The sequence below is a fragment of the Thamnophis sirtalis genome, unplaced genomic scaffold, assembly GCF_051295495.1.
Source record: "Thamnophis sirtalis isolate CommonGarterSnake01/CBP01778 unplaced genomic scaffold, rThaSir2_p1.2 scaffold_2, whole genome shotgun sequence".
NCBI classification, from domain to species: Eukaryota; Metazoa; Chordata; class Lepidosauria; order Squamata; family Natricidae; genus Thamnophis; species Thamnophis sirtalis.
In genome coordinates this window covers 130,324,273-130,350,692 of record NW_028261382.1, presented here as the reverse complement: position 1 = coordinate 130,350,692, position 26,420 = coordinate 130,324,273, and the positions used below count along the sequence as shown (strand labels likewise).

Genomic DNA, 26,420 nt, shown 5'->3' with positions numbered 1-26,420 from the left:
AAGGAAAAGGGGAAAAATCATAGCAAAATAATCAGAGACCAATAAAATGTACATATGACCCTGATCAATAAAGAAAGTTATCAAAATTATAAATAGCTATAAACAGCTATAACAAAATTTGCAACCTTTCTAGAAGTATCTGGTGATATGTCAGTTAGGAAGAAGCGATCTCCTCTTTCAAGGAGGACGAATATGTAGGTAACAAAGCAGCATGTTGCATATTATGCATATGTACAGTATGTACTTTCACCCCAGGGTCCAAGCCAGTCATGTTGCACACATATATATTTTGTATGAGGATCTAATCACAGTGGTGCATGGATGTTTTGTCTGTGTTCGTATTTTGGGGGATCCTTCTTGCTATATCTGTGTGACTATGTATATGTGCAGTGGGAAAGGATGAGTGCAGAATGCACTTTTTGGGCTCATGTGACCAGGAAAGAGGGGGTATAGACTGGAGGAAATCACAGCATTATCTTGCTGATTGACAGAAAAAGTCTCAGGTCCAGTGGTGGGATTCAAATGTTTTTACTATCAGTTCTGTGGGCGTGGCTTGGTGGGTGTGGAGTGGCTTGGTGGGCGTGGCAGAGGAAGGATACTGTAAAATCTCCATTCCCACTTCACTCCAGGGGAAGGTTGCTGCAAAATCCCCATTTCCTCCCGATCAGCTGGGTTTTGGGAGGCAGAGATTAGATGGGGGCGGGGCCAGTCAGAGGTGGTATTTAGCGGTTCTCCAGACCACTCAAAATTTCCACTACCATTTCTCCAGAACTGATCAGAACCTGCTGAATACCACCTCTGCTCGGGTCCCTTTACATAATTTTCCACATTTCATTTTGTAGGAAAAAAAAGCAGGAACATCTATAATCCTCCAAGTTGTTCTATGAAATTTCATGAAGTTTCAGGTGTGTTGATCTAGTTTAATTTGAAGAATAATTGTAATTGTTTAAGAATGTGCTCACATGTGAATATGTAGAGCTCACCACATTAGACAATTCAGGTAATAGAACGCCCTCCTGGAAAATCTTCCTGGTTCTCAAAATTGTATATGATTATGTTCTCTCACTTAATCCTCTGTTCCCTCTTATGTTTAAGCATAGATATCTAAGTGGATATCTGATCTTGTACTTGTATCTCTGGCACTTGTTTTTACCTAGCATATTCTCATCTGTGGGGTAAGAAGGGCAAAATATTCAACATAATACAAAAAGTGCTGCTGCTACTGAGTTGATAGACAGCTAATGAACTAGTTCAGATAAAGCTTCAACAGGTTCATCAATACTTTACATGTTCCTGCCACCTCATTAGTTTATGCAGTGAATGATGGTAACATCAGAATAACTAATTTTAGCATACTATATAAAACTGTATAGAAAAAAAGGTCAACAGCTGCTACTGGCAAAATCAGCAAAGGGGCTCTTCGAAATGAGACTAATAATAGAGTTTTGTTCTCACTATAGCTATTTGTTAGCTTCTGATCTGCTTATACATAAATTTGTCAAGAAAATAGCAGTGAAACTGAAAAATGCTCTAAACAGTGACATTTCCAAAAGCTCCTTCAAGTCTTCAAGTTAAAGCCTTCTGTGACTTTGAAGATAGCCTTGGGAGGTCAGAGGTCAGAACTGAACTAGGAAGAAGAGATTATAACCAAATAATTACCTTATGATATATAACAGTTGTGTTCCCGACTGTTTGGGGAATAATGAATCTTTGTGAATTCATACTCAATTCTTAATATCTATAACTACCTATAGCCCATAGTGGAATTATAATTCTCAGAAGCCATAGGCAGCATATTGGTTGGCCATATTGACTGAGAATAATGGGAGTTGTAGTATCAACATATCCAGATAGCACAAGTTTAAGAAAAATAATCTGCCTATTTTGTGATAATGAGACTTTTGGCTTTCTTGCAATACTTGTGTCAATTTATCCCAGTGCCACAGAGTGCAACCCTCCTTTTAAAATTACTCCAGTTCTACCATATTGTCATGAAATCAAATTTTGGGGTATTTCATGCACAGCAGGTTCTGTTAAGAGTCTCTTGTTCAAATTACAACCAGCAGGATGCCTTGCACTGCTAGCTGTTTCTTGATGAAATTTAATAAATATTCATTGGCAGAATGCAATGTAATTGATTCAGTTACTTTCATTTTTATCAGCTCAGCAGGAGCCCCCAGATTCTACAGAAAGCCTCCAAGAAATTCTAAAGGTTGACAATAAGAGGCTTTTGTGATTCACGTTGTGAAATGAGAAATAGCTGGCAGTACCTTATCAATTTCTAATTCACCCTGTCAAAAATCAGAGTTTTTAAACAGCCTTGCATATTTGTGAAAATTTGGAACATGTAGCCTCAGGTCAAATGCTAAGACATAAGACACGATGTCTGCTCTGATAATGATAATTCAAAAGTTAGAAAAATTATTTGAATAAAAAAAATGAAATATTGTTTACAGTAGTTAATTATATTAGGTGGAATTAAAGATATGTTATGCATATGGAAGATGGTATAAGCAACTAAACAGCATTATGGGATTATAACAGATCATGATAAGTCAATGAAAACATCCCTGTGAGGGAAGCTAAGGAAAGAGGAAAACTGTCTTGCAGTATCACTGCAGCCCAATGGAATTGGAGAATGTCCATAATTAATTTTGGCCAAAATGTGCTCTTATCTCTATAGGATTCAGCATTGTCATAAGGTGTTTTGACACTGCATAGTATATTAACAAACATCAAGCTGATTCGCAGATGACATTTACAGCAAATTCATTTGATGGCTTTTTCAAATGGGAGTCGTGGTACGCAATGGTTAGAATGCAATATTGCAGGCTAATTTTGCTGACTGCCACCAGTTTGATTCTGGCTGGTTCAAGGTTGACTCACCCTTCCAAGATCAGTAAAATGAGGACTGACTCTGTACACCACTTAGAGAGGGCTGCAAAGACTATAAGTGCTATTGCTATTTTGTTTAAAATATGCTTGAATGACCTTTATTGAAATCTTTGATGCAGGTCTACACAAGGGGAAAGGATCCCATTGATACATCAAAAATCACTGCAGGACACAAAGGAATGCCTAGCAGGTCAACAGTTTGGAGGCTAAAGATGCAGCAGTACTGTGAAACTGCTGGTGGCAGAGATGCTTGGGGCACTCACAGTATATATATTTTTGGAGAGGGGGTGGTGATTTTTTAAAAGAAAATACCAATGGGCTGCACAAGGGCTCTAGTGGGCCACATGCAGCCCATGAACTGCATGATGCTTGGCTGCAGCAATGCATCCATGAGTGGAATTGGACAGGCAAGGGAGAAAGAAATCCATTACCTGCATAAATTGCAAATATTGATCTTGCTTCACACATGCCATCCCATGTGGTAAACAAACCTCCCCCTCCTAATTTGCTGGTTTTCTACTTACTGGAAGGCCAGTGAAGGTAACTGTGGGTGTCTGCCAAGAGATGCTAAAGCTTTTTCCATTGGGAGTAAACTTGGCTGACCCTGGAATGTTCACAGGAGCTGTAGCCTGTTTCAAAAAATAGGAAGTCAGTTAAGAAGGAACATCTCCATGTTACCAAATTATATGTTCGATTCTCTCCTATGAAAAATAGTAAGTTGGTCTCATTTTGATTCTATTTTTCAGTTCTCTTGAAAAGACAATAGGATGAATAATACAAGATGCCACTGAAAGGAAGTTGTCTATAGTGGTCACTAAGAAAAATGAAAGATAGTGAATTCATAATATATGCAGATCCCAAAAAAAATTATTGAAAGCTTAGCTCTTACAAAAGAAGTATTTTAGGGCAACTTTTCATTTCCCCAATGTGGCTCCTTTCAGATATTTTGAACTATAGCATCCTTTGTAACATTCCCAACCAGCAAAAGACTATTGCTGATAACAATGGAGAGGTCACAAAGCAACTAATCTGGAATTATCCGACTGGAGAAGATAGCTTTAGGGAAATTATAACACAGTTGGAGGAAAAATATTTGCCAGTTCCAGGGTGAAATATTAGATAATGATTAAAAGAACAATAACAGGCTAAAGAAAGCACATACGGCTTTCATATATTAAATGTAATGTTAGATATCAAAGGGAATTAGCTCTTTAAGGAATTTTGCAGCAACTGCAAAACAAAAGTGGAGATGATGAAAAAGAAAAAATAGACATCGCAGCCAGGAGCCAGTTGCAGGATTTAACTGCAATTGCTGAAGAAAAATAACTCATAGATATTTATAGATAAATAGTTCAGAGTTGAACTGTAGAGTTCTTGTAGAGTTCCCTGATGTTGGTTGTTTGCTCGCAGACATTTCACCACCTGACTGGGTAACACCATCAGTGCCCATTGATGATGTTACTAATGTACTGATGATTTTACCTCATCAGGTCAACATCTTCAAGCAAACAACCACGTTCAGAATGCACCAAGGACCCCATACTCTCTTATTTATTTTCTATCTTAAAGTTATCAAAGTTTGCAGATTCTTTCTTGCAGACAGATTTTTGTTTTGTTTTTCCTTCTTTATTTTTTACTTATTTATCATTTTTCTTTTTCGTATTTGTATTTTTTGTGCTCTGTAAAAAATTCTTCAATAATTAATGTTAATAATAATAGTTGCAGAGAGATGTAGAGAAATTGCATTTGCTGTCTTTAGTCTTTTCTTATATGAGAGACTACATGAGAATCATGCAATTTGATGTATACCTGCTCTGGGTGTCTTTACAAACGCAAAAAAGTTTTTAGTGGTGACACTGGATACTTCTAAAAGCCCATTCCAAGTGGTGGCAGGCCAAGTTCAAATCTTATTTATTTATTTATCAAACTTTAAATACTGCCCATCCTGCTCACAGAGTGACTCTCGGTAGTGCATAGTAAAAACAGGAAAGCCTAAAACCAGATTAAAAACACCTTAAAAAGTGACAGATAAAAACAGGATTAGAATAAATTAAAAGTTAAAAGGCAGCAGGAGGGCCATCAAGGTATCTGGGAGCCTCGTGTGAATCAGAAGAGCCAAATTTTTAACCTTCTTTGAAAAGCCAGGAAAGTAGGGGCCTGACATGTTGTGCGGCCAGAGAGGGAAAAGATAGGTCAGAGGATGGGGGCAATGGCAGAGGCCATCTTCCTGGCCCACCAGCCTAAATGGCCTACCATTAAAAAAATGACTTTTGTTGTTTTATATGGACTTATCCTGCTCATGTTTTTACTATTATGATTTCATATAATATATATGCAGTGAATGGAGATTCAATTCACTTTTCCCATCCACTAGCCATTTTATTAAGAAAGATCTCTTTTTTTAGTAAATGCAATTCAAATGCAGATTTGAATTATTGGGAGAAAGATATGAGAAATGACTGCACAGCTCAATGAGCTTATTTTTAATCTCTAAGGGAGTTGGGCAGTTTAGAAATAGGAAATATAAATAAATAAATCATAAAAATAAGATTATACAGTATATATATATTGATTACAAATATTCAAAACCTTTATAAGTAGTTTTCAGTTCATTTATAAAGAATAGTTTTCCTTTGTAAGAGATAATTAAAATGTTTGATTCCATTTTTTAAATAAAGATCACCATTTCAATGTATGCAACAAATGATCAGATATGGTGTGGAAACTAACATTTTTTTATATTGGCAGGTGTTTTAGAATATAGATTGCTACAAAGAATGAATTATCTGATTAACATTTGCAAATGCCCATGGATTCTGAGGGTTTGTTTAGCCACCACATACTAAATTATGTTAATTCCTTCCACACTTAAAAGTTAATATAAATTTTGTAAAAAAAATGCAAATCTAAATCCATTTTCAAAATACTTTCAAAGCTTATGTGATAAATAAATCCAATTTATACAATGAATTATGATGCTCAAACTAGTATCAAAACATAATTGCTAGTTTAAAGGCAAGAAGCGTGCCCGTTTGGCCTAGTGGTTAAGGGACCCGGCTAGAAATCCAGAGACTGAAAATTCAAGTCCCCCCCTTTGTCATGAAAACCGGCTGGGTGACTTTGGGCTGGTCATTCTCTCTTAACCCAACTTGCCTCACAGGTTGTTGTTGTGGAAAAAATAAGAGGAAAATGGAGAATTAGGTATACTTGCCATATTGTTTATAAAAATAATAAAGGTGGAAAATCAATCAATCAATAAATAAATGAAACAATTTTGTCAGAGGGGTACTATGTGTTTCCATTTCGCCACTCCTCCTTTACATGAAAAAGTAACACATTCTTCTACTATTTCAACACCAGAAGTCTTTATTATTCTGAAACAAGGGTTTGAGAATGAATAGCACATGACCTGCACGCATAGTACAATCCTAGTTTAGTGTTATTAATCATAGTGTAAAAATAGTTCAGCAATTTCAGATACCTACTTTAAATGATTTCCCAAGAACTTTGCAGCAAGAAAGAGAAAAAGAGGGTGGGATGCAAAAAACAAACAAACCCCTAAATGTAACCACAAGTCAATCACAGCTCGATTTCACTTTATTACCACTGAATCTAGTTAGTATAATTTATGGATAGTAAACTAAAATAAATGAAATGCAATCAAATGAAATATTCACCTGGTAAGCATGATCAGAGTGAATGAGGTAGAGGTTGGTAGGAGCTGAACGGCTTAGAGGAGTCATCCCTTTAGCATCTGTTTTGGCACATGATAGTTCACTTCTGTTCCCATCTTGGGATGGAAAAAAAGGAAGAGATGCTAGAGAGGGTGAAACTGGAGATAAACTATTTAATCCATCAGCTACTGAGTCAGTGTTGAGACGTATCTCTGTGTAGTAAAAATCTTCCTCTCCGTCACTGTAGTCAGATTCTCCTACACGTCTAAAGAAATGACAGTCAGAACTTATTAATACTGTACCAAATTCAGTATAATAAGAAGTTCCAATATATTAATAGGAGTCTATGCAAAGAAAAAGAATTGTTTAATATCTTACCACTAAAACCAATTATATATATATAAATTATATATATATAAATTAATATATTCATGTGCACATTGGGGAATATTTGCACTAGCATTTCTATACATAGGACACTAGAAAGATATATACACACAGTTACAACTGTTACATAGAAAAGACTTTTATCTCTTCAGGAGAAATCCACTGATCAGTTAATATTCTTATACTTCATGTGCACAGAATGTTGAAATAAAAAAGACTTAATTTTATTTTTCACATTTTATAAATTAAGCTGCTGGAAACATAGATTATTTAAAGTAGACAGAGACTTTATTTCATTTATTCCTCATATTTGTATCTGATATTTTCTTCAAAACCCTCAGCATATTATTTCCCTTTATTCTCACGACAATTTGATGAAGCAAAGGAGAAAATCTGGGAGAAAGAAAAAGCATATAATTGTACCTAGCTTATGCAATGAGTGAGATTCAATTCACTTTTCCCACCCACTCATTTTTAAAAAAAATATTAAATGCAGATTTGAATTAATGGGAAAAAGATATGAGAAATGACAGCACAGTTCAGTGAGTTTAATTTTTAATTATTCCTATCGTGATTGATAGGAGAACTTTTAAATACCAAAAATCCTTTGGATTCATGTTAGTTCTTGCTTTTCTATTGGTGTAGAGAGAGGAAAATGGAAGGTTTTGTTCTATTTTTTTAAGAATTCGCTTATTCTTTTTTAAAGAAAAAGAATATTGTCCATTTTTCAGAATTGTATTCAAAATGTATAGTTCACTGGAGTAATTTGAATTCATCTCAAGGAAATTGGCTTAAACAAACTATGGTTAGGATTTACCACAATTGGTTGGATCTAACTGAAACAAACTGCTGCAATCTAAAACTGAAGCAAAATTGCCTAAGTTTATCATGGCCATACAGAAGGAGGAGAGATAAGGGGAAACACATTAACCAAAGATCTGCAGCAGCTTGTTGCAGTCGTAAGTCATCCAGATGTTATTTCCACAAATAACAAGAATCCCTTTTCAGAGAAACTGTTTCTTTTTTCCCAAAAAGAATTCCCCAAATGTTCCTAAAACTTCTGATTTTATCAAATTTGTGTTATTGATCTAGTAGCTTCAGTTATAATAATTACTAACTTAATAAATTAAGCTTAGTTCACTGGCACACAATGAAATGAACCCAAAGTAGCTGGTTTGTAGTTTTTGACTGTTCCTTCTTTACAGTGGCCAAAAAGGAAAAATAAATCAGTGCTCTGTTTCATGTTAGGAAAAATATTGTTTTGATTCTTATACATGCATTGGAAACTGTGTCTTAAAATAAATTCTACTTTCTTTAGCAAATCAAGAAAACAATCTAAGATTTGTCATTAGTCATTAGTCATTTGTCATGAGTATGTCTACCCATTAATGGAAACAAATTTATACATAATAGAAAGCAAGGACACTGCTTATATGAAACTGAATTCTTGCTGATTCCTTTCCCCTAGCTCAAAGTACTGATAAAAGAGACTTCAATGTTATATGCAAACCCCTGAAAAAGAAATAAGGGGATTACCACAAGTAATAGCTAGATTATAAACAGGCTCATTTGGTTATAAATCTTAGTGAACTCGCTTCAAAGTAATGCTAACATTGGGATAAAAATTGTTTCATAAATAAAAAGAACTGTAGTCTTCTCACCCAAGATGAATAGTCCGGATGTGTTTCTGAATGCCAACAGCAGTGCTTAGTACCTTTCCACAGTTTTTCCAAAGGCATTTAAACATTACTTTCATGGAGTTCTGAGAAGTTAAACAGGGAGCACAAACTGTACACAGTGCATTCATTTAACAAGCATGGGTTTCAAATTATTATATTTATATTAATAGTAAAGTAAATTAAAATTAATGTTTCAAGGACACATACATTTAAGGAGATAGGCCTACTAAACTTAGGAGGATTTACTTTTGGGAACCGCGCACCTGAATGCAATTTAAGTTCACGATTCATAAACAGAACTATACAATATTGATCTTTTGATCAATAATCTTGCAAAGCTAATTTGGAATACTGAAATGAGTTCACTCTGTTTTCATATTAGAATGAAAAGTAGTAGCTGACTTTAGTACAATACAGTAACACAGACAGGAATTTCCTAACATTTCATCTACTAACAATTTATCTGTAGCAACTCTAGGACTTTTCAGACAAATATTTCTTTTAAGAGAATTAAAACAATTGCCATATATTTAAAAAAAATGAAGAGTAAATAAAGGCAAAGTGAAACAAAAAAACATCTGGCTTTAGATAAAAATGATATATGATGCAGTCTTTCATAAGTAAACACAGGTATTTGTTCATAAAATATCACAATATACATACAGGCTGGAGAATTCTGGGAATTGAAGTCCACCCATCTTAAAGCTGCCAAGGTTGAGAAACACAGGTATAATAACACTATAAGAGAATATTGACACAGTCAATATCAGGCTCACCTTCCTTTTCCTAGGAATGGGTTCATCAAAAAGAAGACTGCTAGTTTCAGCCTCGTCAATGCCATCATCTGTTTGAGATGGTAATCGAAATGGTTTGAAGCTGTCAGCAGAAAGGGGAGGTGATGGAGTAGATGGGTTTGATTGGTCACTTGGGGCACTCCAGCTCCAATACCCACTGCTACTGGTACTGGAAGGCACAAATCCTCCTTCTTTCCAGGATCCATTTAAGGATTCTATAAATTAACAACAGCATTAAAAAAGATAACTACAAGTTGGATATTAATGCTTTTAATGCTGTAAGCCGCTCAGAGTCCCTTCAAAACAAGATGGAAGGCAAATTAATTTAATAAATACTGTAAATTAATAAACAAACAATTTCTAGTAAGAGAATTGGGGGCAATAGAACTAAAAACATGTATTTAGGAAGAATGCTGGGACATCTAGATTACATACAATGAATTGAAAAGAAAATGATTGTCTACTAAGATATAAGAAATACATCTCTCTCTCCCCCCCTCCCTCTCTCACACACACATACACATACACATACACACACCATACAGATTTTCCAGGAATATACATGGTTCCATATTTACTGGAGTTTCCGAACTGCATAAATAAACTATACTTGATATAAACAAAGACTTACTCATATTTTTCTATCAAGCTATGCTCAAAGAAGGCTACAGCCAGGAACCCATTGATTTCTAGACTATCTACCTATTGACAAGCCACTAAGGTTGTAGCTGGACAGCTGATTAGGCCAAGAGCATTACAGCTTTGCCACTGCTTGATGAGGAGTTTCACACGGCTATAGCTTTGATACTTTTTATTACTTTGGGACATTGGGGCCAACCCGAGGTGGTATTTGCCAGCTCTCCTAACTACTCAAATTTTCTGCTACCGGTTTTCTAGAATCTGCTGAATTTCACTCCTGCTTTGGGAGAGAAAAAAACCCCACACCATTTTGCCTATTCAATTGCAGCTTTGGCAACACTAGATGCTAAGTAGTGACTGCAGTTTTTATGTGTGGGTTAATTGTAGTCCCTCACTCCTCTTGATCACTGGCAGCTATGAAGGCGAGAGCTAGATTTCTTGGTCACTCCTTGCCAGCACTGTCATTGTTTTGCAGAAGCAATCAATGAGCATTTGTTTTTGTTGTCTCCTATTCAATCAGTGCTTGTAATCTATCAGCCAGTCTACATCTCAAAACATGCTCTATCATACAAAGTAACGCCTTAGATCTATGATCAGAAATAACCTAATTGACAAGTCATTAGCACGAAGAAGAGACTGTACTGAGTAGAAGTACTGAACAGGAAGGCACTGCTTCACATTATGAAACCCTCCACATCTTCATTCTGTTAGTTGGAAAATTAAACAAGTGGGTAAATCCTCTAGTGCAGGGGTGTCACTCTGGATTTCTTCGAGGGTCGAATCAACATTGTAGTTCTCCTCCGCAGGCTGGGGGGGGGAGAAATAGGGACACATGTGTGTCCTCCCGTGCGTGGCCCCTCCATGCCCCATTTTGACTGACAGAGTGCTGCAGGAGGCCATCGAGGCCGAAAATGGAGCATGGGGGAGCCACACACAGCCTTGCACTGTGTTTTGGCTGCCAGAGGTACCGCGGGCCAGTCGTTTGCTATTTCCAGGCTGGCCCCGGGGGCCAGATTTAAGCATCATGTCGGCCGCATCCAGCCTGCAGGCCTTGAGTTTGACACCCCTGTTCTAGTGTAAACTTCTGTTTTACAATTACTAACCCCACCCCACTCCACATTGGGGAGAATGACTGATGGTTGGTCTTCCTACTGGCAGGCAGAAGAGAAAATGAAGCTAGGTGCATCTTTTCCCCAAACCTTTCTGTCATAATCTCTCCTGAAAACATGCTCACCATTAGGACGGATTGGGGGGCTGCGAACCAAAGGGCTGGTGGATAAAGTAGTTAGAACCATAGCTGCCGTGACTTTATCCATGTCCACTTCTTCTGAAGATTTTCTGAAACAAAATGATTAGAAACCAGGAACAAATGAAAAAGGGATTAGAAAGCAATGTGCCATTAATATTCCAAATTCTAATTTATATATTACAGGTACTCCTCGACTTATGACCGCAATTGAGCCCAAACTTTCTGTTGCTAAGTGAACCATGTGTTAAGTGAATTTTGACCCACTTTACGACCTTTCTTGCCACATTTGCTAAGTGAATCACTGCAGTTGTTATATTAGTAGTACAGTTGTTAAGTGAACCCTGCTCCCCCATCGACTTTACTTGTTATAAGGTCACAAAAGGTGATAACATTACTCCAGGACTGTGCAATTGTCATAAATATGAATCAGTTGCCAAGCATCTGAATTTTGATCTCATGACATGGGGATTCTGCAATGGTCGTAAGTGTGGAAAAAGGTCATAAACCATGTTTTTCAGTGCCACTGTAACTGAACAGTTCTAAACAAACTGTTGTAAGTTGAGGAATTGTACTAAAATTCTCACTGTCATGACCTTTAACTGGGTGAAACAGTGCATTATAGGGCAACATTTTTTTAAAAACTAACCTACCTCAGATGGACCAACTTACAGAATTTGTCCAAAATCTGGGACCACGACTCCCGAGGGAATGAAATTTGGGACGTTGTGGCTGCTTCAGTGATACTGGCTGCCTCTACACTGCTGTGGTTACATGCTCTTAATTTTCAGTGTTCTGGGACAATTTCCCAGCCACTCTTGCAATCTCTCATTCCTTCCCCCATCCAGCAGCAGCCACTTACCTGCTTCCTGGGGAAGGAAAAGGAAGGGAAGGGAGGGGAGAGGAGGGAAGGGAATTTCCAATATTCAGTCAGATTCCCACAAGGAAACTCAATTAAGAAGCTAACAGGAAGTCAGTCACTCCTGCTCCCACTATTTTTTGCCCATCATTGGTCATTCTATTTCTCTGTTTAGATAAAGAAATATCTCTGAAATGATACTCCAATTGGGGCATGGGGTGTCTAGCTGCTCTTTAAAAGCTTCAAACAAAAGAACAAGTTGGTGCAGTATCTGTTCAATGGATAGTATTTGCTCACGGTGCTGACTTTCAACATGTGCTTCAAAATTGTCTAGTTAAAGATTAAGGTAGGTAAATCTGCCAGGTAGTCATGCCAAAACATGGCAGTCCAAACAAGGCAGTTTAGCAATACCTCCAAAGATTCTCTGTCTCAAACTGTGACATGTATTTGGCAACAATTTCTACTATTGTGGGCGGCAGAACTATGGATTATGTGGATTACGGTAGTTGTATTTTACAGTTTATGGCTATACAGAGGAATAACCAGTTCCTGAAACTAAGCAGTGGACAGGAGAGGCAAAAGGTTATACATTTTGTTGTGCTTTCTGTTCTTTGCTAAAGTATTGCAATACGTCATATATTTTATTTTACTTTTTTTTACAAAAATGCATTTTATATGAATTGCTCATGAAATTAAGGCAAAAACTGTGCCTCATTTAAAGTACACTATCTATGATGCCACCTTTCTTTCTACCACTGCTATTCTCGTTAATGAATATAGTAAAATCCACTATGTTTATAATTCAACCACGTGGCATTGCAACTGATAGCCTCATCATTCTTCTTTGCACAAAGACTCATGCATGGGACTGCCACTGAGAGAAGTGTAGGGATTCTGTGGGAATAGCAGAGGTAATATGGATTTGTTAAAGTCCTTTAAAAAAAATCTGTTAAATGCAGAAGTTTTGAAACAAAAATCCCATAAAGCTATATTTAACTGTATAATTTAAATAAAAGGAAGAAACGTTAAAATTTCTTCCCCACAGGTGTTATTTTAATATAAACTCCTGAGGAGGAGGAGAAGGAGGGAGGGGGGAATTACTGGCTGGAAAAAGTTCATTTGTCCCTGATTTATGATATGGATGATCTATTTGATTGGTTTGGATTCTCTCTCTCTCTCTCTCTCCCTCCCTCCCTCCCTCCCTCTCACATATACACACACACATACACATACACATGTTTGCCAATTTTTACTTCTAGTTCTCAGCAATCTTCATTTTGTCTTCTGACTTCTATTCCAACTTCCATTTTTCAATTCTTGTGGAAGTTTTCTTTTAAAAGTACAAATTGTTTTTCATAGATTTGTATCCTAATTGTAAGTAATTTAACAATAAGCAATTTGGGAATTATCAATCACAATACACATCATGGCACACATGCACTGGTTAATGGCCACAGTTTTCAAGTTATACAATAGGCTTAATATATATGCTTTTGCTCTTTAAAAAAAATTAAGGAGTCTTTAAATGGGGATCATAGAACGGTAAGGCAAGGTGGCAAGGGAAAAGTTGGTAGGGACTGCAAAAAAAGGAAAAAAAATCAACCTGAGTGATTTCTTCTTCTTTGAGATAAAATCCCTCCGGAGGAACAGAAAAAGGAGCAAGTGAATCGCATTCCTGTTATTGTCAATCTGTCCATTCCAGCATTTGTTCTTTAAAACGTCTCAGGATTTTCAATAATTTACAATGCCATTTCTTCTCCTTTCCCCCTTTCATTCTGTTCTGCCGGTGAGCACAGTGAATGCTGATCATCACATGGGCTGAAATAGCAGAGCTGTAAATTGCAGCAACTCCCCCCTCCATGAGATCATCCCATAATAGTGCAAATGAGAATGACATAATGCTTCTCTGAAGCCCAACATGCGTAGAGCTCATTCTCCAGCCACAGCTACTTTTCTTTTTCAAAACAGTTTTTTTTCCTCCTTGTAAGATATTTCATTATTTCATTACACGCTGGGGGGGGGGCAGAGGAAGCAGATTACATACAGAGCTGCTGCAGCAGGAAATATATCTGTCTCCTATCTGTTCTATTCTCCTCTCCCCATCATCCTTTTTTAGGTCACCAGCAACAATAATGTATTTTCTGTATCTGAAGAAAACTGAGATTACGTAAGGGAAGGAGGGAGAAGGGAACCAAAGTACAAATATGGAGCTTTTACACAACATGGACAAAGGAACCGTCTCCTTCAGGATCAACTCCTGAAGGCTTCCTGACTTGTCTATGGAATTTTCTTGGCAACAATACAGTAAAGAAATGATTCCTTCTTCTGGGATGTATTTCAACTTCCCAGCTTAGTCTGTGGCCCTGGCATTTCTTTTATTCCAAAGCCAAACCTTGTTATCTTTCAAGCTTAATCCAAGTCAGTCCAGCCACTGCTATCTACTGAGTCTTGTATAACATGTATTGTACAGTTCACTAAAGTCAAGTGCTTCTCAGTTAAGGATTTCAAACTTACACTGATATAGGCATTCACAGCTGGTATCTGTTGGGCCATTTTGGGCTTCAAGACCACAGAGGCAACTGTGATGAGCAGGAACTCAGTAAGTCCCTGCTCAGTTACTTGTGGCCGGCTGTGCCTCTGTAGATGCCACACATTTGCTGGTGAAACATTATTAAATCTGTCACAAAACTCTGATGCCCAATGCAGTACCAAAAACTAAAAACTTGTAACTAAAACTGTATGTGATACATAGGAATCTGTGCTCTCTTTTAAGTGCCAGTCAAAATTCAGAATTAGTCCTACTCCTTGCAGAGAGACCAATTAATAGAAAGTTCCCACCTGGAGCTATTAAGAATTTCGGAGGGGTTATTATTGCATCCATGGGAGAGTTGGGTGGAAGAATTGCATTCATAAATAGAAAACGGCCTCACTCATATGTTCTTGAATTCAGGCATATGGACACACAAACCAGAAGCATAACATTACAGAATCCTGGGTAAGAGGTATGTCAATAATCCTCCCCTTTTCCCACTTACTTTCTGAAGTATTTACTTTCTGTACTATTTACTTTCATGATGCCACTGTTTAATTTTCTCTCATAGGCACAGACTCCTTCCTTGTTCCATAAAAGGAAATCACGTACGAGAAAAATCCAAAGATAATTGGAATCCAACATTTCTCTACTCCACCTAGCCTGTTAATGGGCAAGGATGAAGAGAATTGTAATTTAAAACCTGCAAATCCTTCAAGTGATTTGACTAAATGGGTCCGGTCTATGAGTTAGAAGGAAACATAATTCCCAAACTGTATTAGCCACAATGCCGATGGAAGTAGTGGGGTGTGAAAGAAACAAGAGTTGTGCAGCCAGGAAGGTTCTCTACAGGCTGACTTTAGTACATTTGTACACTGTCATGATACACATATTAAACATACACAAGATGACATTTTCCCCCTTTCTGGTTTCATCAGCACAGGTGTCTGACACTTTTCAAAAGATATTTGTGATATAATGAATGGCACGAAAGAGATAATTTTACTGTTGCTGCTGGCTGCTTTTGAATCCTTTCCTGAAATCTAACACCATTTCTTCAAGCCTCATGCTTGAAAATGAAGTATAACATCTCTCTTTATGCTACCATGTCTGTGGAGTACATTTGTCCAAATAAAACAACTTGGCAAAATTATCCCCTCATATTACACTGCTTGGTGGTGTGATCACAGTATTGTTGGCAATATAAATATAAATAAGAACATTTATCTTTCCAAGCTTACTCCCACAACGAAAGGATGGAGAAAAAGAGACTACATGCAAACAGCCACATTACCTTAATTGTTTTAACAAATACATCAAAGCATTGTAATAGTAACACTATAAAAGTAAAAAGAGACATTTTTTAAGGAAAGCTTGTCACTATGCCTAGATTTCACACTTTATAGTTGCGATCTTAAGACTAGGGAACACTGAAGACAGATAGGAAAATCTTGGCAAGATCTTCCTTCAGATATCACATTTAGACACGGAAGCCATGTAAAGCTGTCCAGTTCTCCTCATACACAAAACTGCCCCCTTAAAATGTATACAAAGCTATAAATCACTGCTTTGTATACCTTAAATTTGGTTAATGAATAACTTATCACAAACAAATAATATTGACTATCTTCCATTGGCATAGTCAAGTCTGCAAAAGTCTTTATAATAATTATCTGTCCTTGCCTTTAGAAAAGGAGACGTTAAAGAAAGCATTCACTTATATACAAGGAGTCAACAAAACACTGAAATTAATGAATCAAAACAATTCTTCCTATGCATTGAAAATTACAATTCAAGCAACTATTGGAGGGCCTCTGGGGCATAAGTACCCCTTAGGGCTATAGACTGTGTACATAGCATACTTCAGTGGTATTTCTAAAAATGTGAATGATAATTTTTAATAGAATTTATACAAACAGCATCATTAAAGAGAGCAAATGGAATGCAGAATATTATCTATTTTTTTCACAAGAAGTAAGTATAAGCCTGCATACTAGGAAAATATAATATTTGATGCTTGTTACTGTTTTATTGTTTTAAAATGTTTTTAGAATTTTAATTGTAATATATGTTTTGAATTGTGAACTGCCCAGAGTCATTTGTTGTGATGCTGCTATAGAAATGAAATGAAATGAATGAATGAACAAACAGACAAATAAATAAACAAATCCTATATACTAATCACCAAACTCCAGTAAGTTTAATGAAACTTTCTATCACCTTAGTGTGCTTAGGATTTTAATAATATTTAATATAAACACTTCTAAAAGTGGAAATGGAGCAATAATCTTAAATTAAAGGAGGGGATTTATATTTTTTCTGTCCCAATAGAGGATGGCATCTCTAAGCCTGAGGCTTAGATACTGGAATGAGCCCTTCCAAAAGGTATTTAACAAAACACTTGACAGTGGTTTTTTTTGAAAATTTAGAGGGTATAAACAGACAGCAAGTACAGTAGTTTGAATTTCTTCACAGGTGGTTGTTCTTATTTCCATATCAATAATTAGTGTTTGCAAAGGAATCTAAATCTAAATCTCTCTAAATGAATGAATTATGTCTGGTCACGATTCAAATCTAAATCATTGATTACATTGGATAGAGAATTGGAGCCAATTATTTGAAAAATAAACTGAACAGGAGTTCTATCTTCTACATGCAGAGTTCACATAATAACCACAAGGGCTAGTTCAACAAACAAGATTAAAATGGGCCACAGCATAATGTAATGTGAATGCAGTTATAGTATGATAAGACACTGGCTAGCAAGTGTCACCGTTTTTAATCTAGGAAATAGTATTATGTTTTTTGGCAGGCATCCTTAATAGCACCTGCCTTTTCAAACCTGATTACTGTTATTCAGAGACCAATCTGAAACACCACCAGTAAAATATGCAACATTTACTCATGTGGATGCAGTGGACTGTATTTAATTAAGTACCATATCTGCAAGTCCATTCCATTTGAAGAAGTATTTTAGTGTATTTTATCAGGACAGAAACAAGACAAAAATAGTAATGAGGGGAAAAAAAATCTACATTCTTCCCTTTCATTGAATATGGAGCTGTGCCCCTTGATAGCATTACGATTCTGGGATAATATATGAAGCATATTATATTTACTAATGTCTAGTTTTCTTTTGGTGCAGAGTTAACATAGGTCATTTAAACCAATGTATCTGGATGAATTAATTTCTTTCCTAATTTACTCTATTTGGGTGTGATTTATATTGCACACACCCAAACTGAACAGAATTAGCTCAAAGTACATTCAAGCTGGATTCTTTGCACTGTCACTTCTCCTTTTCTTTTACACATATTAGTTGCTGGAGACTTTCAAACACTCATTCAATGTTGCTATGTGACAAAACTACTAAACAAGCAGAAGTTGCTCAGATGGAACTTGAGCATTCAGTAAGAGAAATGATACACTCAAACTTTATTCTGGCAGCTTCTACATTCAAAATCTCCTGCTGAATTATTATTATGTAATTCAGTGCTCTTTAAAAAGCCAAAGGCTGACGTAAGCAAATAACAGAATTAGGAAGAAATTGTGATCTACTGTATATTTAATTCCTTGGCTGATCTTGAAATAACTAACCAGAGTTAAATCTGGTTAGAACTTGAATGAAAACTACTAAGAAATCCTAATGTTGATTTAAACTACATAGTTTTTAAAAAAATCCAGGAAGAAAGAAGTGGAAAACTATTTCAGTATTATAATTTCAATATTATCTTCATATATTCATTTAGAACCATTTATATATTCAGCCCCATTATGAGACCACATGGACACATCTATTTGATCATGATCTGAAGGATTCTTTAAACTTAGGCAAAACAGAATGGGTGCTCAGATATTTCAGATGTTTTGCTGTTGCATAGCTAGCTAATCTTGCATAATAAAACAGGTGCTAGAGAATAAGGACAGGAATGGCAAGAGCAAAACTTAACTTTACAACCATATTTTCCTTTACAAGTTTTACTATGGTTGGCTCTCTCTACAACGTGAACTTCTTGGATATGCCTCTGCTTTTGATTATACAGCTTATCCTAAAAAGTATTAGACATAACAAGATGCAAGTAGGGCATCTTGAACAATGAGTTCATTATTTTCTAACCTGATAAAGGACTCATAATCTATTTACAGTGGAAATAGGCAATCTATTGGCTGCATGGGTTTGTTAAAATCCACAAGATAACCTGTAAAATTTGGCAAAAAAAATGGCTGGATTTTGGCATTGTCATTTATTTTCCTTAATATTTGTGGAAATAGGAATGGGAAAGACACCATACCGAGACATAATTCACCTTCCCTAGCTCAAACCAAAATCTAAAATTTGACAATTTTTTGCAAATGAATTCCAAGGGCATAATTTGGGGATCTTTTAGAAAAATAACGGGTTTATGCTTAGAAATGGAGGGGTTGATCTTTTGCTCCAATCCTTCCGCCGAAGGACAAAATTGGACAAAAAATAAAAGTTTGATCTCTTTTAGTGGCATTGCTAGAAACACATTCCAACCTTCCAGTTGATTTAAGCAGGCATCTCTAAATTCTGGGCCACAGACTGGTGCCAGTCTATGGCCTGTTAGGAACCAGGCCAAACAGCAGTAGGAGGTGAGCAAGCAAGCAAAAGAAACCAAAACCATCCCCCCCACCCAGTCCATGAAAAAGTGTCTTCCATGAAATCAGGACTGCACTGTAGCTATAGGCACTCCTGATTTACAAAGTCACCCTTTTCAATAGCTGTGCTGAGGACTTTCCACCTGTCTTCCCTAGTCTGATTACCACAAAATCAAACAGCATCTAACCAAATGCATCTATCTTTAGAACATAGAATAATAGAGTTGGAAGGGACCTTGAAGGCCTTCTAGTCCAATCCCTTGCTCGAGCAGGAGACCCTATACCAGTGATGTCGAACCTTTTCCGCACCAAGTGCCAAAAAGGTTGCACAGAAATGTCACGTACGCTCTTGTCAGCGCTGCACTCCGAAAGGCTGAAATTCCAGGTTCTAAAGCGCATGTGTGCCTGATGATCAGCTGGCCTGCGCGCATGCACAGGCTGGTTTTCAGCACTGCTGTGTGCATGAAGGCTGGTTTTCAGCACTGCTGTGTGCACGAAGGGACCACGCTCTGGAAAAGCTGAACTTCCAGGTTCTGGCATGCATGCACACCTCATAATCAGCTGGCTGGCGTGTATACGCACACCGGTTTTCGGCACTGCCGCATGCACAGGACAGCTGATCAACGCCTGTGCATGCACACCAGAAACCAAGAAGACAAACAGGCAAGGCCGTGCTGCGAGGCAACATGGCTTCATGTGCCACTTTGGGCCATGCATGCCATAGGTTCGCCATCACGGCCCTATACCATTTCTGACAGATGGCTGTTCAGTCTCTTTTTAAAACCTTCCAGTGATGGAAAACCCACAACATTTTTGACGACTTTGACAAGACTACAGTTGCAACATACACTAGTTACAACATGAAGCTTCTAGCACTAATAAAACTTCTGCCCATGATTTTTTTAAAACAACGAATAATTAAGAAGAATTTTAAATGTAGTTGTAAATAGTTTCAGATCTTGTATCGCTGTCGCCAACAAATCACAAATTACTTCCACAAACACTGAATGTCTTAGCTTGACTAGCAGAAAAAAAGTGTAAAAACTTAAAAGGACATTTATGTACAATTCTCTTTATTGCTGCCAAAAACAACTTCACTCTTCTAGAAGTATACACGATATGTATGTATGTATGTATGTATGTATGAATGTATGTATGTATGTATGTATGTTATATTTGTGCTGATAAATAAATAAAGGGAGACTAGTATAGATCTATTTCAAGCTATTTAGCTCTCATCAGCTAGCCATACCTTTACTGGGATTCGAACCTGTGCTGTATTACATCTTAGGCCACAGTGGCTTAATGGCTAAGACGTCTGCCTAAGATGTAATACAGCACAGGTTCGAATCCCAGTAAGGGTATGGCTAGCTGATGAGAGCTAAATAGCTTGAAATAGATCTATACTAGTCTCCCTTTATTTATTTATCAGCACAAATATAACACAAATATAACAAAGGCAACAGTAAAAATATTGGGTTTCTGTCGTGATGGACTCTTGTGACGAGACGATTGACAAGATAATGGAAGCAGTTAGCTTCCTCCCATAATTGGGGCATACCAGGGGTTGTGATATATATATATATATATATATATATATATATATATATATATATATATATATATATATATATATATATATATATATATATATATATATATATATATATATATATATATATATATTTGTGTGTGTGTGTGTGTGTGTGTGTGTGTGTGTGTGTGTGTGTATATAATTTTGAAACTCAGTGTATGAAACTGAATAAATTCAACTACGTAAATTGTATATAATAAAATATGCATTTTGTTTCTTTCTATGAAATAATCCCTTTTGTACATTAAAGTTGTAAACACTCTCTAGTGCCATCTGGTGGATCTGATATAAACCACCAATTTCATAATCAACATAGGACAGCTTTTCCCTGTGATACTCTTAAATTGGATTTTGAAGAAGTAAGAGGAAGAGTACAGATGCTTCTGAATGAGATGTCATCTGTTTATTTCAAGGGCTGAAATATTAAAGATTTCTAGTTTGAAGACCTATTAATTCCAGTATGATTCTTGTTAGCCATGTGTGAAGCCGCACTGCCCCAAACAGAATGCTTCACATCTCGAGGTTTCATTTGCAGTCACAGCTTCTGCTCAAGGAGTACTAGGGAATTCTGGTGAAGAGAATTTTGGCACAGCTCTGTCTTGTGTCAGATCTGTGATCTTTTCCTGGGCAGGAAATGTTATTCACTGTCATTCATACCTTATTCAGTCTTTGACTTGAACCATTGCAATGTGTTTCATGTACGGCTACCATTAAAGAGCATTTATAAACCACAACTGGCCCAGAACAGAGGATCTCAAATAGTTATGGGTGTATCTTGTGATAGCCACATAACACTTATACTGCATTGGTTGATTTTTGGCTTTGGGGTAGGAATCAAGGGGCTGTTGTCACTTTTTAAAGCAGTGCATAGTTTAGACCAGGCTTTCTTATAGAACTGCCTTCACCTAGCAACATCTGTCCACTCCATACAATCTAGCGGGGAAGGCTCCTTACATGCCCCTTTGATCAAACTGCCAACTGCCCTGGAATTATTTCTTCTAATTGCTGCCCCTTCCTATAGAACAGTATTGGGCTTGACATTGAAATGCCCTCTTCCTACATGACTTTCAGGAAATATGGAAATTTGGCTATTTTATCAAAAAAGGAGAATATTTTTAGCTCAAGGTTGAAATGAGTGCTCTCTGAACTTGGTTGTTTTCTTGCAGACTTTTCATTAACCAAACTACATGCTAATGATCTTACCTCGTTTGGGTAATGAAACGTCTGCATGAAAACAACCAAGCTCAGAGTATACCAAGGAGTCCTTCACTGGCTGTTTCATTAAGGCATGTAGAGTACCTCACTACCATGATCCCTCCTGAGGAGGAATTTATTTTATTCTTCTGCATACGTCTATTGGTGTTATAATACAAAAAATGCTTTTAAAATTCAATTCATAATGTTTTAATTTCAGTTACATACTGAGGAATTTCATAGTATTCAGAGTCAGCTAAGTGAAGTAGCCTATAAGCCTTGAAAACAAATTAAACACATTCCTCCTATCTTGAATCAGACCAATTCACACAAACCGCTAAATAGCTTCCTGGTCATCTACTGTATGTGGGTACTTAAAACCTCTATAAATGTCTTTGCATCACTGCCTTTAGTACTCTAATTTTAAGATTTATATGTGTACATACATCTTTTTTATACAAACTCACATATTTTACAGAGACACACATTTAATACCTAAAGTTCTGCATTTCATTTAGAAAAAAACCCAAGAGGATTCTGTTGGCATCTTTCGAATTAGCAAATTTTATTAAAAGGCAAAAAAAAAGTAATATTTTTTTTGCTCTGAGTGGAGCATAATGCTTGATGAGCAACATGACCCCTTTCAGTGATATGTCATTATAAATCACTAAGAAATTTCACACCTCTAAGAGGTTAATGGTGAAATTTCAAGGCTTCAAATCACTCACGTCTTTTTAGCAGTAGATGAGTGCGTGAGAATATCACTTTCAAAAATGCCACTGTTTGCTTTTACACCAACTTTATAAGTGACAACCAATACAGTTTCTGAGAAATGAGTCTACAGTCTCTATGCATATTACAGAAAGTGCTTCCATTGGAGAACAATACACAGAATATCTTCAGTAGCAAGAAACATATAATTTATATTTAGCATATTTTCACAATCCTTTGTGAATGCCCCAATGCAAGTCCATATAATCCTCGATTTACAACTGGTCACTTAATGACCTTTTGAAGTTCTGATAGAAACTCCCCCGAGTCAGTAGCCGGACTGGCGGTTGAATTCTCCAGACTTATAGTACTGGGGAATTTCAACCTGCCATCTCTTGGCGAACACTCTGATGGGGCCCAGGAGTTCATTGCTTCCATGGCAACCATGGACTTGACCCAAGTAATTCAGGGTCCGACTCATATGGCGGGACACACACTCGACCTTGTGTTTCTCTCGGAGCAGTGGAGACGTGATCTGGAATTAAAGGGGATTGAGATCTTGCCCTTGTCATGGACAGATCACTTCCTGCTAAGGCTTGATTTTCGGAAGCTACTCCCCCACCGCAGGGAGGTGGAGCCGATTAAATGGTTCCGCCCCAGGCACCTGATGGACCCTTCGGGATTTCAGACGGAGCTTGGGGAGATACCTGACTCCCTTGCCCACAATTCGACTGAGTCCTTGGTCGCTGCCTGGAATACCGCGGCGACTAGGGCTCTAGATCGGATTGCGCCTTTGCAGCCTCTCCGCGGCAGTGGATCCAGGAGGGCGCCTTGGTTTACCGAGGAACTCCGGGAGATGAAGCGCCAAAAGAGACGCCTAGAGCGACGGTGGAGGGCTAGTAACTCCGAATCCGACCGAACACTGCTAAGAACCTTTATTAGGTCTTATCTAGTGGCGATACGGGCGGCAAAATGTGCGCATTTCTCTGCCCTTATTGCGTCCACAGAATCTCGTCAGGCCGCCCTGTTTAGGATAACCCGCTCCCTCCTGAAAGGGGTTGCTCTACATGGGGTTGCCCTTGAAGTGCATCCGGCGACTGCAGTTAGTTCAGAATGCAGCCGCGCGAGTGACAGTGGGCGCACCGCGGTTCGCCCACATAACACCCATCCTCCGCGAGCTGCACTGGCTACCTGTTGATCTCCGGGTGCGCTTCAGGGTATTGATGACCACCTTCAAAGCACTCCATGGTAGTGGATCTGGGTACTTGAGAGACCGCCTTCTGCCGATTACCTCCCTCCGACCGATTAGACCGCACAGACTGGGCCTCCTCCGAATCCCATCTGCCAGTCAATGCCGACTGGCGACTACACGGAGGAGAGCCTTTTCTGTTGCAGCTCCGACCCTGTGGAACGACCTCCCCGTCGAGATTCGCACCCTCACCACCGTCCAGACCTTCCGCATAGCCCTTAAGACCTGGCTATCCCATCAGGCCTGGGGATAGGTTTCCAATTTACCCGCCCGAGTGTTGACTGTTGAATGCAAGTTGTGTCTTATCATTTTATTTTGTTCACATATTGTTTGTTTTTGTATTGCACCCCCTTCCCTACGATTGTAAGCCGCCCTGAGTCCCCTCAGGGAAAAGGGCGGCCTATAAATCCTAATAAAATGTAAAAATGTAAAAAATGTAAAATGAACCCTTACAGGGAAGAACGGAGGAATTTGTTCAGTTTCTGTTGGATAAAATCGCTCAGATTCGGACGGACCTTGACTCCACTTGGACAGTGCCAGCAGAGATGCCGAGGGATTCTTGAGCAAACTTTGTGGAGTGAGTTCCAGCCTGCCACTCCTGAGGAAGTGGACAAGGCCATTGGATCGATGAGTACCGCCACTTGTCTACTGGACCCTTGTCCCTCCTGGCTGGTTTCGACCAGCAGAGGTGACTAGGGGCTGGATCCAGAGGATTATAAACACCTTGCTTCGAGAGGGGTCCTTCCCGCAGCCTCTGAAGGAGGCAGTGGTGAGACCCCTCCTTAAGAAGCCTGCTCTGGATCCGGCTGTCCTTAAAAACTACTGTCCAGTCTCCAACCTCCCATTTTTAGGGAAGGATATTGAGAAGGTGGTTGCTTCTCAACTCCAGCAGACCTTGGATGAAGCGGATTATCTAGATCCCTTTCAGTCTGATTTCAGGCCTGGTTACTGCACCGAAACTGGTTTGGTCGCACTGACCGATGATCTCTGGCGAGCCAGGGATAGAGGGCATTCCTCTATCCTGGTGCTTCTTGACCTCTCAGCAGCGATACCATCGACCATGGTACGGCTAGACGGCTAGAAGAGGTGGGAGTGGGAGGCACCGTTTTGCGGTGGTTCTCCTCCTACCTCTCGGACAGGACGCAGTCAGTGTTGGTCGGAGGGCAGAGATCGACCCCTAGGCCCCTCAATTATGGGGTGCCGCAGGGTTCGGTCCAGTATGCGGACGATATCCAGCTGTATCTGTCTGCCCCGTGCCAACTCAGTGAAGCAGTGGAAGTAATGTGCCAGTGCCTGGAAGTGCCTGGAAGCTGTCAGGGTCTGGATGGGAATGAACAAGCTTGCGCTTGCAACAAAACTGAGTGGCTTTGGATGTTGCGCCCCCCAAAACAGTCCAGATATTCCACCTTTAATCCTGGGAGGTGAAATCTTACACCCCTCAGAGAGGGCCCGCAACTTGGGTGTTCTCCTGGATCCACAGCTGACATTAGAACATCACCTGTCAGCTGTGACCAGGGGAGCTTTTGCCCAGGTTCTCCTGGTGCACCAGTTGCGGCCCTACCTGGACCGGGAGGCACTCCAAATGATCACTATGCCCTCGTCACCTCAAGGCTCGACTACTGTAACACGCTCTACATGGAGCTGCCCCTGAAGAGTGTTCGGAGACTACAACTGGTCCAGAATGCAGCCGTGCAAGTGATACTGGGTGTACCTAGGTACACCCATGTTACACCTATCCTCCGTGAGCTGCACTGGCTTCCCATCGGTCTCCGGACATGCTTCAAGGTGCTGGTTATTACCTATAAAGCTCTACATGGCCTAGGACCTGGATATCTCCGCGACCGCCTCCTGCAACATACCTCCCAGCGCCCAGTAAGACCGCACAGGGTGGGCCTTCTCTGGGTACCATCAGCCACACAATGTCGTCTGGCGGCTCCCCAGGGGAGAGCCTTCTCTGTTGCTGCCCCAGCCCTTTGGAACGAGCTACCCCCTGAGATCCGGACCCTCCCCACTCTCTTGGCCTTCCGCAAGTCTGTTAAGACCTGGCTGTTCCAGCAGGCCTGGGGCTGTTGAGCTTGACTGAACTTCAGCCCCATTATAATTGAGTGTATGTTGTGTTTTTCTGTTTTAAATTATATTGTTCTGTGTTTTTAATCTTTTTAAATATTTTAATTGCTTTTATGTAAGCTGCCCGGAGTCCTTCGGGATTGGGCGGCATACAAATCTATTAAAATTGCAAAAAATTGCCCCGAGACTTACGACCCAATTTCAAAGTTCTGACCTCCGGTGGTCACATGACTGCATTTTGCATGATTAGCAACTGGCCCATATTTATGGCTGTTTGCAGTG

General features: G+C 38.7%; 1 protein-coding gene across 3 annotated transcripts in view; it reads right to left on the bottom strand.

Annotated features, from left to right (window-relative positions):
* The window catches only part of ZNF704 (zinc finger protein 704), a 52,588-nt gene that overhangs the window by 5,400 nt on the left and 20,768 nt on the right, over nucleotides 1–26,420 (bottom strand). For 2 of the 3 annotated variants that reach the window (XM_014060369.2, XM_014060370.2), the window contains exons 3-7: nucleotides 11,303–11,406; nucleotides 9,412–9,644; nucleotides 8,618–8,718; nucleotides 6,573–6,834; nucleotides 3,420–3,524 (exon numbers count right to left, since the gene is read on the bottom strand). In XM_014060369.2, the coding sequence (XP_013915844.2) occupies nucleotides 3,420–3,524; nucleotides 6,573–6,834; nucleotides 8,618–8,718; nucleotides 9,412–9,644; nucleotides 11,303–11,406 (805 nt within the window). The remainder of the gene's footprint in view (nucleotides 1–3,419; nucleotides 3,525–6,572; nucleotides 6,835–8,617; nucleotides 8,719–9,411; nucleotides 9,645–11,302; nucleotides 11,407–26,420) is intronic. The other variant, XM_014060371.2, reaches the window with a different exon arrangement.